Genomic DNA, 17075 nt, shown 5'->3' with positions numbered 1-17075 from the left:
CCGCTGCCTGCCTGCCTCACCGGAGCAGCCGCCGGGTCCTAGAGCCGCCCCACGGACACGCCCACTTCGGTCAGTATTATTGGTGCCAAGTAAAAGTGGGTCATTAGTTTTTGAATCACATCACACGAAGCACTATACAGTCCTGAACATATTTTGTACTGTTTAGCAAAATGCGTTGATGAAGTGTTTTGCTCGTTGAACTTGGCTTGCACTGACCACCAATCTGAGAAGTGAAAAATACTTACCGGTAGATTTTGCGGGCAAGCTAGCTGATGCTTTTAACAAACTTCAAATATGAAAATAAAAATAAAAAGCAGTTCACTTGCTAATACAGTGGTATCTTGATTTAGTAGTTCAATTGGGGACGAGGGTCGGACACAATAAATTCATTGATTTTAATCGACTGCTTGATTCTTGTATCTTGAGCCACTAGAGGCACTGTTGATTTTTTAAAAATCAACCATTTTGATTTAAAAAAAAACAAACATGTAAGCTCAAGGAGGTTGACCTCCATCAATCAATCACTCAATTCCTTACTTTTATTGCACCTCGTACTTCAAAAAGCAACACAAAATGCTTCACAGAAGGGCTAATAAAAGACAACAAATCCATCCCCTGGTGGCTTGGCATCGTGGGAAAGAACTACATTATCAATTTGAGCTTAAAACATACTGTAAGGTGCATTAGTGTGGGTTTTACATTAAGCAACATAAATGTACTCCTGGGAGCACTTTGGGGGAGTTAGGAGCTTTGCTCAAGGGCGCATAAACTTGGAGTCCGGAATTATCCATGACAGTCGGGGGGGCTGAAAGGTTAGCCCCTCAGTCTGCCTGTGGTGGAAATGTGATAGCTGTTGTGTCTGTGGCCTTTAAAGAGAGGAATGGACATCATCAGTAATGTGCATGCTTGACTGCTGCATGCGATACACATTGAGACAATTATATTCAAGGCTGGAGCATCTTTTTGACAAAAAAAAAAAAAAAAGCTTGTCAAATGGAGGCAAAGGTGAGCAGGAGGACTCCAGGGGGAGCATACGATACTCCCAACAGGCCGACAACATCCGAGGACAAAACCTAACTATCCAAACAATGTGAAGAAAAGGAACTCCTTTTCTGTGCCTCCAAAGTGGGCCACAGTGCAAATGTCTTATGTTTCTTTAAAGCAAGCTGTCCCTATTAACTTTGTTAAGACTCACAATACACAACTTTTGTTGAACCCGCACAAACAGTAAACACTGCCAAACATTATGATATAATGCCATTCCACACCACCGCATTACTGAATATTATCGCTGATTTTCATTGCTTAGTCTTGTCCAAGCATCACTTTTCAACTCAGCTGTTGCCATACTGCGGCACCTCTCCTTTGCATGTCACACATAAGCTCTAATGCACTGTGATCGGCTCCCTGAGTGCTACCCTGCCCCGTCCGACGGCAACGCGCTGTCAAGATGGAGCGGTGGGGTGGGCGGCGCATGGGCAGCAGATTTGGATTTTCCGCACTCAGCTGGATGCCTCGTAGAGAAGTAAACATGGAGGATCCAAATCTCTCGTTTCCTGTTCCTACCATGAAATTAGCATTAAAATTCTAAAGTGGGAGCGGAAACACACTGCCTGACTTGGTGGGACCTGAAAAAAAATGTGAGCTGCTTGTTTTCAGAAAGCTAACGTTGAGATGCATTTAAATTTATGCTACAGTAGGCGGCATATATAGCTGGGTATAGAACTCCCCTGTTCAAACCAACATAAATCATTAAAAAAACAATATAACTTTTTGGCAGTAATTGAAAAAGATATGTTATAAACTATAACACTACTCACCAAAAGAACAATACCTTGAACTGGATCATGTTTGCAGCAACATGCTTTGCCACTGTATTTTCTTTAGTTGGACATACAGCCTTAGATAAGGTAGAAGGAATTACAGACAGTTTGAAATAGCAATCGGTGTTACCACATAACCTTCAGGGCTCTGCTAGGAGGCAAAACATATGTCCGGAAAAGCCTACTAGAGCATCCGAAATTAATTTGCTGTTAATCAGAAGCACTCTAAAAATGTAGCAGGTGTGTCCTCACACCCATTTAACATGTTTCAATGTGATTTTGAATGGTTACTTCAGAACACAGTCGCGTTCCACTTATAATAGGGGTGTGCACACTTGTGCAACCACAGGTTTAGACATGTCATTGGGTTGAAGGAGGTTGAAATGATTTATCTTGTTCTGATTTTTTTCTTCATGCCACAAAAACCTGGCGTTCGAAGAGGGGTGTGTAGACTTTTTATATCTTCTGGAACAAAACAACAGATCATGAAACTCAAATCAGCCCCAGAGATGAGGAACATGAGGTTACATTGTGACGCTTGTCCCGGCTGTCCTACAAAAGTTGTAAAGTGATACTCATAACGGAAGTATTCAGAATCCCATTTGAATATCCTACCGCAGTCGACAGAAAACAAAATGGACCTAGCCTGCTCCTGCTTGCGTATTGTACGCGACGACGACGAGTTGGTGACTTTAGCACCGTTGGAGCCTGAGAGGCCGAATGAAATGAGAAGCATAAGTGGCCCGCAGCTGGTGTCTGCAGAGAGGGGTGGAGAAGGGCCTGCCGGCTAGGGGGCAGGGTCTGCTGGAGATGGCGGCGTTAGGGAGGTCGCAGCCATGGCGACGGATGGAGGAGGAAGTAAACAGATGTCCACAAGCTGGCAAGACAAGCGGTGGCTGGTGAGAGGACACTGAGAGCCAGTTGGACATGCAGGGACACAAACAGGCTCCTGTGTTTACATTTATCCTACATCTCTCTTCGTGTATAGCGAGTGTAAAGAGAAGTATTTTAAAGCGAAAGTCAATCCCAACATTTTTTTTCAAGAATATGTTCTATGCAGGCCCACTAGTTGAAACAAGGCTATATGTTTAATATGAAATATGAGTTAAGCAGCGAAATTCACCCGTTTTTAGCCATCTCAGGGCGCGGCTATTTTGTCATTTCTGTCGACTGAAAATGACATCACAGTTGCTCAGGGCTCAGGTAACAACCAATCATTGCGCAGCGACAGAAAACAGATGAGCCGTGATTGGTCGTTATCTGAGCAACTGTGATGTCATTTTCAGTCGACAGAAGTGACAAAAATGGCCGCCCCCCTGAAATGGAGTTGGCTTCCCCTTTCGGGATTCTACAGAATTTCCCCAAAATATGTATGGTCTCTCTTTATCGCAGATTTTCACCTGTGGCAGGTGGGTTTGGGAGATACATACACCCCACAATGAACATGAGATATGCATTTGGATTGTTTTGGTCGTGCCACCAAACCAATATGTCGCAATCCTAATTGCCGCCCTTTTGTATTTGTTTCCCAGCCTTTCGTGACCTCGTGAAATGATTCGACAGTGAGGCTGATGCGCTGGGAAAGCTTCCATCTCAGCAGTCCCAACACATTTCATCATCGTCTCCCTCAAAGCCCACCTCAGCGTTCTGCGCAGTCACCGCAGCGGACTCCAGGAAACAAACCAAAGCAGCGCCGTCGGTTTGAATCCCGGGGCATATTGCCGAGTCGGCACGAAAGGCGGTAAGGACACACAGGCGTCGTTGCATCCGTCAACACTCGGTGTCAGCGTGACCTTGAGGCGGGCACTCGAAAGCTACACGCCGTGGGGCTCGCTTACATGCTGGCACCGACTTCAAATAGTCGCACGAAAAGAGGCAAACATGCTTGCGACAAAGTTAATGTTTTCGTAGAGTGACATCCCGGTTTATTGAAACGGTGGCCTTCAGTTGAGTCCACCAAGGCATTTTCCAAATAGTAATTCTTATATATAGACAAAGCCACATTGTGCTCGGGTTTTAATTTTGCTCATTAACATTTATGAGTCGCTGAGAAATTAAACTAATTTGATCAAAATGGGGGTAGTAACTAGTGGTTAGCATGCCTGCCTCACTGGTCGGAATTTCGGGCAAATTTGCATGTTTTATAGTCTGCTTCCTCCCACACTGAAGTCAATCAGGGGTGTCAAATCAGACAATTTCAGGTTTTCCTTAAAAGACGTGGAATAGAACACTACTGTTCAAATGTCGGATTTAAAAAAAAAATTTTTTAGAAAAGCACTGTTTTTAAAATTCTGATTATTTAATGTTATTGTTTGTATGTTACAAAATTAATGTCTAAGTGTAGAGTACATTTTCAAAAACAAGTTTGATTTTGAAATCGGAAGTCAAGCAAAATTATGGCATGTTTAGATTGAAGCATACACTACAACAAGCATATTGCTCAGTTTATGATAGGAAGGGGATGTTGCAGGGAAAACATACTCGTAATTTCTGATAAACGTGACCCAAAAATTGTCTAACAAAAATTGTCTAACAAAATGAAAATAAAAGCCTTGTTTAGCAAAAAACAGGAGGTAGACAAAATTAATTTGCAGTGAAGGGCCACAATGCAGTGATGTGGCGGGCTGGATGTGGCCCCTGGACCCCCCAGTTTGAAATGATTATTTATTTATTTATTTTCCATTGGCGTGAATGTGAGCGAGTCCCGTCCGTCTCTGTGGTTGTTTTTGTCCCATTGTGTGGCATCAGACGTATTGACTTGAATATCAAGTGTTGTCATGCTTGATTTGGTGACTGTAAAAGCGTGGAAATTCAGATAGATAATTCAGACTAGACAACAAACCCAGAGGGAGACTGCTTCCACAGAGTTTTATAATTGGTGAAGTTTTTTTTTTTTTTTTCATATTCCTGCTCACATAAAATAAACCACAATAAATGACATCATGAAGGACTGCAGTGGATTTCTAGTAAATGAAGAGATGAGCACGTTAGACCTGTGCCGTAAAGCCAGCAGTAAATAAAGCCTCATCAGTTACCATGGAAGCTTATTCACAGCCGGAAAGGCCTTGAGAGGATTATTGGGAACCTAATCGGGAAAAGTAGGAAAAGATGGAGGCAACAAAGGATGAGGTCATGTGATGAGTAGTTTATTAGGAAGCGCTAACCAACGGCAGCGTCACCCGCACTGCCGCTGAATCACTCGCACGTCTCAACCTCTTTCTTTGTTTTTATGACTTCTCCGTTGTTCTCCAGCATTCCCAGAATGCTCATGAGTCACTCCTCCTGCACGTGGGAGGCTTTAGAATATGGTGGCTGGATAAGAGCTAACAGGAGGATTGTGCTGTAGGTGGTTGTCTTGGTGGATAAGTTCGACTTAAGCTGAGGATCACCAATAAAAAAAAAAAAAGAAAAAAAAAAAGAAATAAATCATGACCAGACTTTTCTCTGTCTGCTCTTTGTGGGGAGTCAGTGCATGTGCCATCGCAAGTAGCTTTGTCTGCCTGGAGGATTTTCTAATGAGGGGCTTTTTGGAGGAGGATGACAGGCCGATCGGCTTGTCGTGCCCGCGAAGAGGGCCGTTTAAAGGAAATGAGCAGTGTGCTCTACGTGGATGTGATTATTACTACACCCTCCCCTCACCAGCCCTCCTCTGAGGCCCTGCTGGCATCTTGGCAGCAGTATTAGCAACAGAGAAGTCTGAAACTGTCATTATGTCAAAGACATTGAAAACCTGTAATTTAGCCTCCAAAATGTGTGGGGTACAATGAAACCAAACTAGGCCACAACAATGAGCCTCTTTTTACTTTGTACCAGACGCTCGTCAGCCATAACATCAAGTACACGTGTGAGCGACTCTAATGACATCCGATAAATTGACTTTACCAAAAATTCCGCCTTTACAAAGGTAACTAGAAATGCACATAGACAATCGTAACATATCTCAGCGGTTATCTTAAAAATGTCCCGCGATAGTGCTCCAGCGGGACATTTAATACAACTCAAGACTGAGATTTTATAATTTCATGTCACTTCCTTTGGTTGCAGACCGTAGTAATCTCCGCGACTGGCTGGGTTAGGGTTAGGGTTAGGATTAGGGTTAGGGTTAGAGACCCGAATGAAGATAAGATCCATAGAAAATGGATGGATGGTGTGGCAATATCTTACACAGTTCTGTACAGGCATTGGCAGCATGTGTGTTTTTTTATTTCTACTACATCAGAACTGAACAGAAAGTTAAATAAGGGAAATTACTCATAAAGGACGCTGTCATGATCAGATGCAGATGCACTGCAGAGGATAACAATAATACACATTCATGAAATCACAATCAACACTTCTGCAAATGGCCCATTTGGAATGCAGTGTACATATATTCGAGAAAAGAGAGAGAGAGAGAGAGAGAGAGAGAGAGAGAGAGACTGTTATGATTTATAATACCATGTGCAGTTACAACATACATCACCGAATAAATACTGCCATCTGCTGGATGGCTAATACTCTTACAAGTGTTACTTTTAAAGGTAACGTCGCGACAGTGTAAGATATATTATTTAAATATATCCTTTTAATTTAGGTCAGTATTATGTATTACGATGAATTTAGAGACGTAGTTTACGGTATTAGCATATTAAATTAAATATAATCCTGGCATACTCCCTGAAGAAATGTTCAAAATAAAAGCATTTATACCTGAGACCATTTTTTTTCTTACATAAAACAGTTAAGCATATGTTGTATGCTAAAATGATGTTAATAATAATTATCTTGTCTCAATTTACTCACAAATGTACTTCCTCCGTGTGAAATCTGGGCCTGTTCAGGTGAACACATGCTATTATTATTTTGTATGAATGGCAGAAGGGTAATTGTGCCTTCCAGCATCTAGTGGAACTAATAATTATTGTTGTGTCTGTCACTGTACGTCGCTGACATGGATGAACGCTCAAGACACATTTGCTGGAAATTTTCACTTTTAATGTGAAGGCTTACCGGATGTGTCCGGTCGAAAGTTTCCAAGCGGGAAGCGCACAAATGCAGCGGGCGTGTGTTGGTGTGCGTTAGTGAGTTAGTGCGTGTTATGGTGGCAGACGGCGCACACGCACACTCCACATCCTCCTCCTCCTCGGGTTCTTTCCACGGCGACGGCCCCACGGCGAGGACCATGTCGGTGAACGACGTGTACGTGCTGCGGCCCTTCAAGCTGATCGCGCTGCTGTGCGTCTTCCTGGCGCTCTGCTTGGACTTGGTGGCGCTGCTCAGTCCGGCCTGGGTGACGGCCGACCACTTCTCGCTTTCCCTGTGGGAGTCTTGCTCCCAGTCCGAGGCGAGGCAGCCAGACGAGGAGGCTTCGTGGAGCTGCTTCTCCACTCTCACTTCTGGTCAGAAGCTTTTTTCCTGTGTCTTCAAATCCGATGGGATGCTCTTTGCGTTTGGCTACGACGGGGAAAAGTTTGTTCGTAGGCTGTTGAATTCTTCAAGCAAAACAAAAATCACATTATTTTTCAAGATTTTAAAATTAAATTAAATTGTAATGCTTTGAAGAATGAATGGAATTATGTCAATAACACCCCAAACATCAAATAACGTCGTTCATGCATCACAGCTTCACTAATTATCTATAACTATCAATATGATGTCATGATTACTAATAATGGACTGAAGTGCTGTACTTTACATTACACTGGTCAGCAGCAAATTGTAATCAGAGTTGGCTGTACGTGATCCTGAATATAGATTTAACGCATTTCTTGGCTTTTTTTCCTAGCACATAAGGTTGTTGTTGTTATCCCTTCGGCTTATCCCCTCAGGGGTCGCTACAGCGAATCAAGTGCACGCTCGATTCGCCTCATTGATTTGGCAAAGCATTTATTTAAGATATTTTCTTTTTTGGTTGTTTTTGTTTTTTTTGTTTGACCTATACAAGCTTGCGCAATACGGATTTTACCATGCGTTGTAATGTGTATCTTGGGTGCTGCAGGGAAAAAAATCCACCAGTTGCTGAACCCTTAATTTAAAAATACTGTGTTACTAAATATATTACTATAGTACCTATTCTTTTATTATAATATTACTGTTGTTATGAAAACTTGACACAGAAAAAATGAGGGCAGATTCAAAATCGTGAAAAGTTTACTTTCATCTCTGAAAAAAAAACAATCGTGCAAAGTTGTTGACCAGTGTTATCTCTGGCACTGACTTTCTTTTAAAGCCAAACTGTGAACTTATTTTTTTTTTTTGGGGGAATGTGAATGATTGCAAAGTGCAGTTTTCATCATATATTGCTTGTTTAATTCAAACAAAGAGCTGATGACGTAGCCTACCATTGGAATTCTTCACCATAATTGGACATCTGAATTATGTAAACAAAAAATCCATCCGTCCTATAAAAACACATCCAAATCCTATCGAGGAAAAAAGCCAAAAACAAATACTGTACATATTATATAGGCACATTCTCCACATCCAGTAGACCCATATATCACAAATAAACACTTACACAATACAGTTCGTATATTTATACATGGTCCCTTCACATATATATACCCAATTGTTCTTCTGTTTACTCAAATGTACATGCATACATATGCTGTACATCCATCACCCCTTGTGTCATTTAGTGTATGATAAGTGATCAGTTCTGAGATACTGTATAACATATTACAGTATTTGTAATTGTTACTAACTCATTCAACTCCAGCTTCCTCCCATATTTCAAAAAACATGAAGCTCAATGACTCCAGATTGTCCATATAGGTGTGAATGTGAAGTGTCCAATGTTTGTTCAGCCATATGTGCCCTGGGATTGGCTGTTGGCTGGTCCAGGATGTACCCTGCCTCTTACTTAAAGTCAGCTGCAAAGTCACAATGAGGACATGTGGTTAAAAAAAAAAAAAATGGACGGATGCATGATCTCATTCATTCATTCATTTGAAATCAGATTTGCATTTGTGCTCAATTGAAATCAAGCGGGATTAACATTTGTCATTACAGTCGCCAAAAAATTATATATATATATATATATATATATATATATATATATATATATATATATATATAATGTATTTTTTAAATTAAAATTCTTTATGTTCATGTTGCGATAAACTGTTAATCCTGAGTGTAGTTGAGTTCCTAATCTGACCTACACAGACATCTCAGACCCTCATCATCACATCATTCATCAAATGTTTGCTTTGTTGTTCCATTGACGTGAGTCCTTCACACACAGTAGCAGTGAGCTGTTTGACAAACATGCAGGCTGATTCATGAGCAGGCAGGATATGAGTTTGAATAGAGCCCATGCTGATAAAGTTGCAGCCAGCAAGGTAGTCACCAGTCATATGAGTCAGCCCCTATTGTTTTTAAAGCATTTTTGTTGAGATTAAATGTGTTTTCATGTAGTAATGAAGGCGGGTGGGCTGGTAAGGGGGTCGATCCATTACTTTCCGAGGAGCCCTTTTAACTCAATGACACACACACACACACACACAGTTAACAACGAAGGCTTTCAGTAGGATTCGACGGACACGTGGACCCACCAAGTTGTAATCACGTGGCTGCTGTGTTTACACTCTCACCCCCTTGTTGTGCACTCAGGCAGCCAGGACTGAGAAATGCAACATAAAAATATGTTAGGGTTGATTTCCTCTTTAAAACCATTTTGTTTTCTGGTGTTTTCCTTGTATTTTCAAAGGAATGATTTTTGGTTGATTTTACAAGGAATGACCCATAGGCTAACGATTTGCGCGACCTTTTGCCGTGATCAAATTTGGACGCATTGTGCAACTAGCGACACTGTCATTTGACAGTTCCACTGTCGTTGTACGCGGCGTTATTGCTTACATATGTTATTTGTGTAAAAGCATGAAAAGGGTGCTTCTTCAAATGAGTCGTACACATGTTGGGTGTACAGTTTAAGATGTTCACTGTTGTACTTGCACATACGCACGCATGCCACAAAGAATGTAGCGGAAACAAGGCTTTGGCCCGAGCTCTGTGTTGTGGAATGTGCGGGGCCGAACGGGGAGGTGGGTTTGTCGCTTTTGAGTGTTTGCAGATCCCATTAAAGCAACAGTGGAGGGCTGGCTCGGGGTTAAAGGCCGGGCCACTTTGCCAAAAGGCATCATAAGCAGAGGTGCCAAGCGCAGTCTTAACACCGAACCCCGACATTTCATTTCATCACGGCACTCGGCCCTGCACGCAAATAGCGAGAAGCGCGGGAATGACGATGAAATGTTGTGACCTTAAAAATGTGTGACGCTGGTGTGAGGCGTCTGATCAAAATTCTAACCACATGATGTGGTAAAGCTGGAAGCCATAAGCCTTCGCCTCGCGTGCTTCTTATTCAAATGCCATTGAGCTGTTATCGCGCGGGGAAACGTTCCTTTCTCTCTCCCTGATGACAAACGGCGCTCGCTCACCGATTGTTCGCCTCATCCGATGCAAATTATTCTTTTGAGCTCAAGCCTGTCTACTGTCTCCTGACGCTGACAGGTGGGATTTCAAGGATGGGAGACACAACGAAGCAGCTAAGCGAGGGAAGGAATATCATTTTTGGTGTATGTGCTTGACTAGAATGCTCATGGTGAAAGTCAGAGAAGAACACCGTAGGGACAAAAGTAGGACTGAACGATGTTGAAAAAGAATCTAATTGCGATTACTTTTCCCTTAATAGTGTGATCGCGATTTAATATGCGATTACTTTTTTCAAGGACCACTTCGCATGTAGTATTTTTTTTAAAGAGGAAGTCAACGCAAACATTTTTTTTTCAAGACTATTTTCTATGCAAGCCCACTAGTTGAAACAGGGTATTCTGATAAATATTGCGTTTGTGGAATAAGAGTTAATCCACTTGTTTTTAGCCATCTCTGGGGGCGGCCATATTGTCACTTCTGTCGACTGAAAATGACATCGCAACTGCTCACAACGACCAATCACGGCTCAGATTCAGAAAACAGGTCAGCCGTGATTGGTCGTTGTGAGCAGTTGCGATGTCATTTTCAGTCGACAGAAAACAAAATGGCCGCCCCCAGAGATGGCTAAAAAGGAGTGCATTTTGCTGCTTGATTTATATTCCACAAACACAATATCAATCAGAATGCCGTGTTTCGCCCAAAGTCATCTCCAGCTCGCTTCCTGTGACCCCACTGGCAGAGGACAGTTTGAGCCTGAAAAATTGAAGACGAAAGAATAAAGAGAGTTGCGAAATGAGAACAAACTGAAAGTCAAGCAGCACTCTGGACTGGATTGTTTTCGACTTGTCCTCTTATAAACAAAGTTACAGAGTCAAAACGGAATCCTAGTCAGCAACCACAAACCACAAGGAGTATAATGTTTATTTTTACATTTCAAATGCCAAAGAAATGATCACAAGGTTTTTCTTCAACCCGGGCCCAAAGTCATCTCCATGACACCTTTGATTTTTACGTAACAATGACTGCCTTGTCGCTCCTTTGAAATTTTGCTCGGATGAAGTTCTAAGATGATCGCACGTGTTCCCTCCCGCAGACTGGCAGATCGCCACCCTTGTGCTGCTCGTGGGCGGCGCCGCCGCAACCCTGGTGGCCTTTTTGGTGGGCCTGATTTCCCTGTGCCGCGGGACGCAGAGGAAGCACTACCGCACTGTGGCCATCTTCCTCTTCACTGCAGGTCAGTCTTCTTTCAGCTTGTGCTGAATATGTATCGCGATCTCAAGTGGACGAAAATCCACTTCTGTCCGTCTTTTTTGAAAAAGTGTCCCGCTATTTGTCAATCGTCAGCAAACCGGGCGTGCGTCAGTGACCGACTTACTTACGGAATACCCATCTCTATTGCTTTCATTTTATTTCATTTTATAGCATTTATTTTGGCTGCAGTGCTTCCAGTACGTGTACATCTGTTCGATTTTTTTTTTTCTTTTTATTATTATCTTTTCTTTTATGTCCAATCAGATATCAGTCACCATTGATTGCTGTTATACTGCATTTGATGTTTTCTACCATTTATAATATAAAAAGTAATGAAATAACTAAAACTAATGCTAAAAAACATTTTCGTTATCGAAATGAAATACAAACAGGCGTGCTTTAAAAAAAAAAAAAAAAAAAAGGTCACCAACTTTATAAAACACCATATACTCAATTTGATGAAAAACTATTACTAAAGCAAATGAATGAAACATTTTTGAAAAAAATGAAAATTAACAAACCGGCTTTAAAAATGAATTAAAACTGATTAAAAAAAGCAAATGTCAAAAAAAAAAAAAAAAAAAAAGAACTATATTGAAAACCCCCAAGCTTATCACCTTGATTGCAACACAATAGTGCTATTAAAAGATGGATTAAGAATGGTAAGCCCCAATTGAAGGTCCAGGTACCAAACGACGGCCCGCCAATGGTCGCAAACACATCACCAAAAAAGAAACAGGAAGGCGGCAAGTCCGCCCTCAGCCCCAACCACAAGCCTTTCCAGGCAGACAAGCTTTTATTTGTTCCAGAGCTCGTATGAAATAAAGGCTGCCGAAGGAGAGAAGCAGTGGTGCGTCGCTTGAGCTCATTTCTTCTGCGGTGAGCGGCCCACAGGCCCGCTTGGCCCGCCGGCCAAGAAAAAGCAGCCGCAGAATTTGCAGCGGGACCAATAACGAAAAGTGGCGGAGGGGGAGAAAAAAAAAAAAAGCATCACTTGCATACTTGAGGGAGGGGGAATGTGGACACCAGTGGGGGAGTGTCCATCCTTTACGCATATAATTAAGACGAAAAAGTTTTTTGCAACTATTTCAAAAGGTTTGTATAAACGGTCTTGCAGGATTAATAGAGCCATTTTTTTTTCTTAATAAAATGTATCCGAATAATAAATAGCAAATTTCTTTAGATGTTCAAGTCTTGATACACGTTACGTGACCATGCTCGTAACTCAGAACACTTGCAACTCAAATCATCTAATTCACATTGAAATGCCATTAATGTGTTCCAGCCTCCCCCACCCAAAAAAAAAAAAAAAAAGTTTGAATTGTGTTTTTTTTAATGAGAAGTGTTCTATAATATTGTGGTGTCTAAAAATAAACACTAATGGCAACGTTGAACAGATTGAGAAGAACTCATCACTTTTCGCCAGGTTTTACTTCAATTCAATGGATATTGTGCTATTCCGTCTGGTGTGTGCGCCTTGGCCACACGGGGGCAGTATAATGCAGACGAGAGCGACAAAAAGCTGTTTCACAAATGACTTCACAAAATTCAGTCATATTAATCATTATTTGGAAAGGATAAAGAATATAAGCCCGTCAGTATTAATATAGTGTCACATACTGCCTGTCGTCCTGTGTTGCTCCACCGCCTGTGTTCAAATACTCACTCCTGCGACGACTGTAATCTTGAAAAACCTTTAAGTCAGCTCACTCGTATCTTAAGGCCAATCAATTGAGATTCCCCCACAAATTCTTCCCAAAACCCCCAAAATCAACCAGAATTCGAAAAGCTTTTCATGATGTTGACAGTTGCTCACCTCGACTCATTTTCTTTCCAAAGTTGAACAAATTCAAGGTCAACATTTTAAGTTCATTCCGATGAATCGTGATGAATGTAAGTTTTCGGCTGGCCGTCAGCGAACGTTGCCGTTGTTCCTCTGTGAAAACATGACGCATAAAGGGCCAGTGTGCGCAGTCGACTTAATGGCTCTGCCGCTGCCTGCTAGCCATTTGCTGAAAAGCATGCAAAGCCGCTGTTATCCTTTCCTGTGCGCGTAATTGCTCTGAGAGCCTGGCGAGAGAGAATAAGGCCACCTTTACATGCGTACGGCGCACAAGACGGCGCATACTGGGCCCCGTTAAATGCCCCTTGGCAACGCCGCGCTATTTATTTTCTGTCCAGAAATATGACCTCAGCTCAGTCTGGGCTCCATCAACGCGGCTGCATTCTTTTGGGCCGCCGCCTCTCCTACCGGGAGGAAGGAAAAGGCGGACGAGAAGTCAGGCTCGAATCCTCCCAAGCCGCAAAGAGTTAGCTCAAGGAAAATGACTCACGGCGATAAAAGCATCCAAGTCGTTTTCCTTTTATGTCCGGGTCAAGAGTCTTGACTTTCCACTGACATTGATGCGGGGTCGTGCCATGCAAAGCTATGCAAAGTTTGTTTTGTTTTTTTTTCTCTAGCTTCCACCAAGCACACACACACGCGCGAGTGTTTTGTTTGGATCACCCATCGTGCCTTGGTTTGGTTGTCTGCCGGATTATGCAAAAAAAAGTCAAGGGAAAATTTGGAGGAGAGGACATTATTTTCTCGTTGCCATTTCTGTTAGTCACAAAAGAACAATTTCACTGTTTGTATCATTTCTGTCATCATAACCATACCTGTCAACCCCGGGCTGTGCCGAATCTGTGCCCGTATAGTTCTGTATATAATCTTCCACAGTATCTGTTTTTAATTAATTAATTAATATTTATCGCTCAGCGGGGGGTACTTTGCTCGTGAAAGTTGGCCGAAGTTTGCAGTCGGAATCGCTAACGGACGCTCCGGATTAGAGCCGAAATGGTCAAGGCGAGATCGGTCTAACAAAAAACGAGTTTTTAATTTTTTTTTTTCCCCCCGTACAAAAATTGTTATACGGCGCACGCAATTTGAAATGATCAAAAATCGTATAACATACGGGGGAAACGTACAAGTCGACAGGTATGCATCACCATTATAGTCTCCTATTGATGCCAATGAGATTTTTACACATTTTCATCTTACATAAAGACAGCAGCTTTGTCACGGGAAAATGAAACTGCCTCAGTGTCTTTTCCTCCCTTCACAGTGTTCAGTAACATTCTTCTTACTAGAGAAAAAAAAAAAGTATCATTCCTTTTCCCCACAGTGCGTCACTGTTCTTTTTCTTTCTTTTACAGCAACAACATTCTTTGAAAAGAATCTTTCTGCTCTTAAGGCCCTGATACACCAAACCGACGTCGGAGGTCGTGAAGCGTCGTGCCGTCTTTAAGCCCCGTCTGATTGGTGTAGTGGCCACCGTCGCAGTGTCGTAACCCGTCTCTAAGCGTCCGGGGGGCGTTTACGCATGTTGAATCGGCGTCGCCAGCCGTGACATTTGGTCACTCCGATTGGCTGTCAGCTAGCAAATCAGCGCTCGGAGCGCCAACGGGAAGTGCCAAATGCGGATAAACAGTGAGCAGTGTGCCTTAATCGTCTTACAAGAACAAGAGCGAGGGTTGACAATGTAAGTATTTCACAATACCGTGTCAAGAACGTGATGGGTTTACTTCGCGTGGGAGTTAATCGTGAGCGAAGAATAGAGCCGAATGCATTGTTTACGTTGTTATAATCCGCCCCCGGCCAACAGCTTTTCGGTTGGATTTTTTCTAACAATGAGAAATAGTGACTACCGCCGCCGATGGTATGGAAGGGTATTACATCTTACGCATGCGCAGAAGGTACTTTCATGGTCAGCGTCGCTGTCTGTCGTTGCGGTGTGTTTCGCCAGCGTGACGTGCCGAAAGCCGGCCGGACGCCACACGGGGGTACGTCTGTTGGCGAACGTCGTTTTGGTCAAGGCCTTTACATTACTTCACAAGGATTTCCCCCAAAACACATATGCTGCTTTGAAGGTAGACACATCGCTGCTCAACTACCCTTTCCAATACTGAAGCTATCAAAAAAAAAAAAACCTTACAAAAATAATAATGCTCAATTTCGATTGAAACTATGTATTCATTAAAGAATATGTTTATTATTGTTGTCGTTTGTAGTTCTTAAAGAGGAAATACAAACATATTGTACCAAAAAGTGAAATACACCTTACCTGTATAGGCAGTGATTATTTCACATTTAAGTTGTTGTTGACTTTATTTTCAGTGATCAACAACTGTAAATTCTGACATACGTTCGCTTGCAGATTATGTTATCACCATAGCAACAGACCTGTAAAGTGAGGACCTCCCGCCCCGTATTTTGTGAGAACAACAAAATCGAGTTTGTGTTTGTCTTTCCCCACCAGTCGTGCTGCAGGCCTGCGCTCTGGTCCTGTACCCGATCAAATTTATCGACGGGACGGTTCTGCAGACGTATCACGAATTCAACTGGGGCTACGGCCTCGGCTGGGGCGCCACCATCTTCATGCTGGGCGGCGGAGTCCTCTTCTGCCTGCGGACGGACATATACGAGGATGCTATGTACTGACAGCCACCCCCCCCCCCCCTCCCCCCTTCCACCCTTGGCCCTCTTGGTTATTTTTAGTCAGGTTGTGAAGACCTAAAGTAGGACAGGTCTGTTTGAATAGATCCCCCTCACTTTACTATCACCCCCCCCGCACCTTTTGCTCACAGCGTGTCCCTCAGCCTGGCCGGCATGGGGGTGAGGTGGCGACCTTTCTGGAGGGCCACTGGTTGCTGGACATTTCCACTGCATGGTGACCTGGATGTCCATTGTTGGACAAAATGGACAGTCGGGTCTGAACATTTAAAGGCAACGGTGCATCGCCATGTTTTGGCCTTTTATTTTGGCCTATTCATTTCTAGCATTACAATGAGGAGCTTGTCAATGTATTCACGGCACCGCTTTCCCTGCATTCTGCCTGAAACATATCATAGAGTGTCTTCTCATATCACAAGGCTCGGCTTTTATATATGCCGCAGCCACTGTATTTATAGTTTGTTTGTCTCCAATGAAAATGTAAATGTGTAAAAAAAAAAAAAAAAAAAACTGTTTGTACATGAAGGACTTTCCTGAATAAAATGTGTCGTTTTTGGGAGTGATGAGTGTAAGTTGTTGGTGTGTCCTGCCAGCAAGAGGTTTAAACATGTCAACCTTTGACCCATGAGTAAAAAAAGCATCAGGGGTGCCCCCTTATGTGGACTTAACGTGCTCGTCATCAAGGGCTCACATTCCACATGGGGATATTTCAGCAGGTTGGCGTGTCATTACAATAATAAATTTATTTTTTTTTGGGGGGGGGGGGATTGTTCGTTTGCATACTTGCTCCATTTGCTGCAATTATGTTCACAGTTTGCACCTAAGTGTGAAACAGAAGGCACCGACATGCTGAGAGACTGGTGTGAAGTTGTCACCCCTCAAAGTTTTAAACTGCAACAGCTGCTTGGAGAACCGCTGCAAATAAACAATTTCAGCAGCTGCGGCATCTGGATGGATGACCACATAGGAATTATTTGATGTTCGTATGGGAATGAAAAATGAACCAACACCAAGGGGAAAGTCCCAAATGTCTGCATTTGACCCTGTGATGTTAAATGTGAAAAGCGTCTCTTTAGTGGCTTTCTTATAAATAGCGA

At 42.6% G+C, this 17075-nt stretch overlaps 1 protein-coding gene and 1 long non-coding RNA gene across 3 annotated transcripts in view; both read left to right on the top strand.

Moving 5' to 3' along the window:
* LOC147133458 (uncharacterized) overlaps window positions 1-3559 on the top strand; it is a 31375-nt gene extending 27816 nt beyond the window's left edge. For both annotated transcript variants that reach the window (XR_015081909.1, XR_015081910.1), the window contains 2 exons: window positions 1-69; window positions 3356-3559. This is a non-coding gene — a long non-coding RNA (uncharacterized LOC147133458). The remainder of the gene's footprint in view (window positions 70-3355) is intronic.
* A 3257-nt stretch (window positions 3560-6816) lies between these two features.
* LOC147133457 (transmembrane protein 47-like) lies at window positions 6817-16537 on the top strand. The gene is made up of 3 exons (XM_086013209.1): window positions 6817-7201; window positions 11329-11469; window positions 15785-16537. Exons 1-3 carry the CDS (start codon window positions 6901-6903, stop codon window positions 15964-15966), a joined length of 624 nt encoding a protein of 207 aa, XP_085869335.1. The 5' UTR covers window positions 6817-6900; the 3' UTR covers window positions 15967-16537.
* The last annotated feature ends 538 nt before the right edge of the window (window positions 16538-17075 follow it).

This window comes from Filicampus tigris, chromosome 17 (assembly GCF_054856515.1).
Source record: "Filicampus tigris isolate MCC_2025a chromosome 17, RoL_Ftig_1.0, whole genome shotgun sequence".
Lineage (NCBI taxonomy): Eukaryota > Metazoa > Chordata > Actinopteri > Syngnathiformes > Syngnathidae > Filicampus > Filicampus tigris.
The sequence above is the reverse complement of the archived record's forward strand: the minus strand, read 5'-3'. Positions and strand labels throughout refer to the sequence as shown.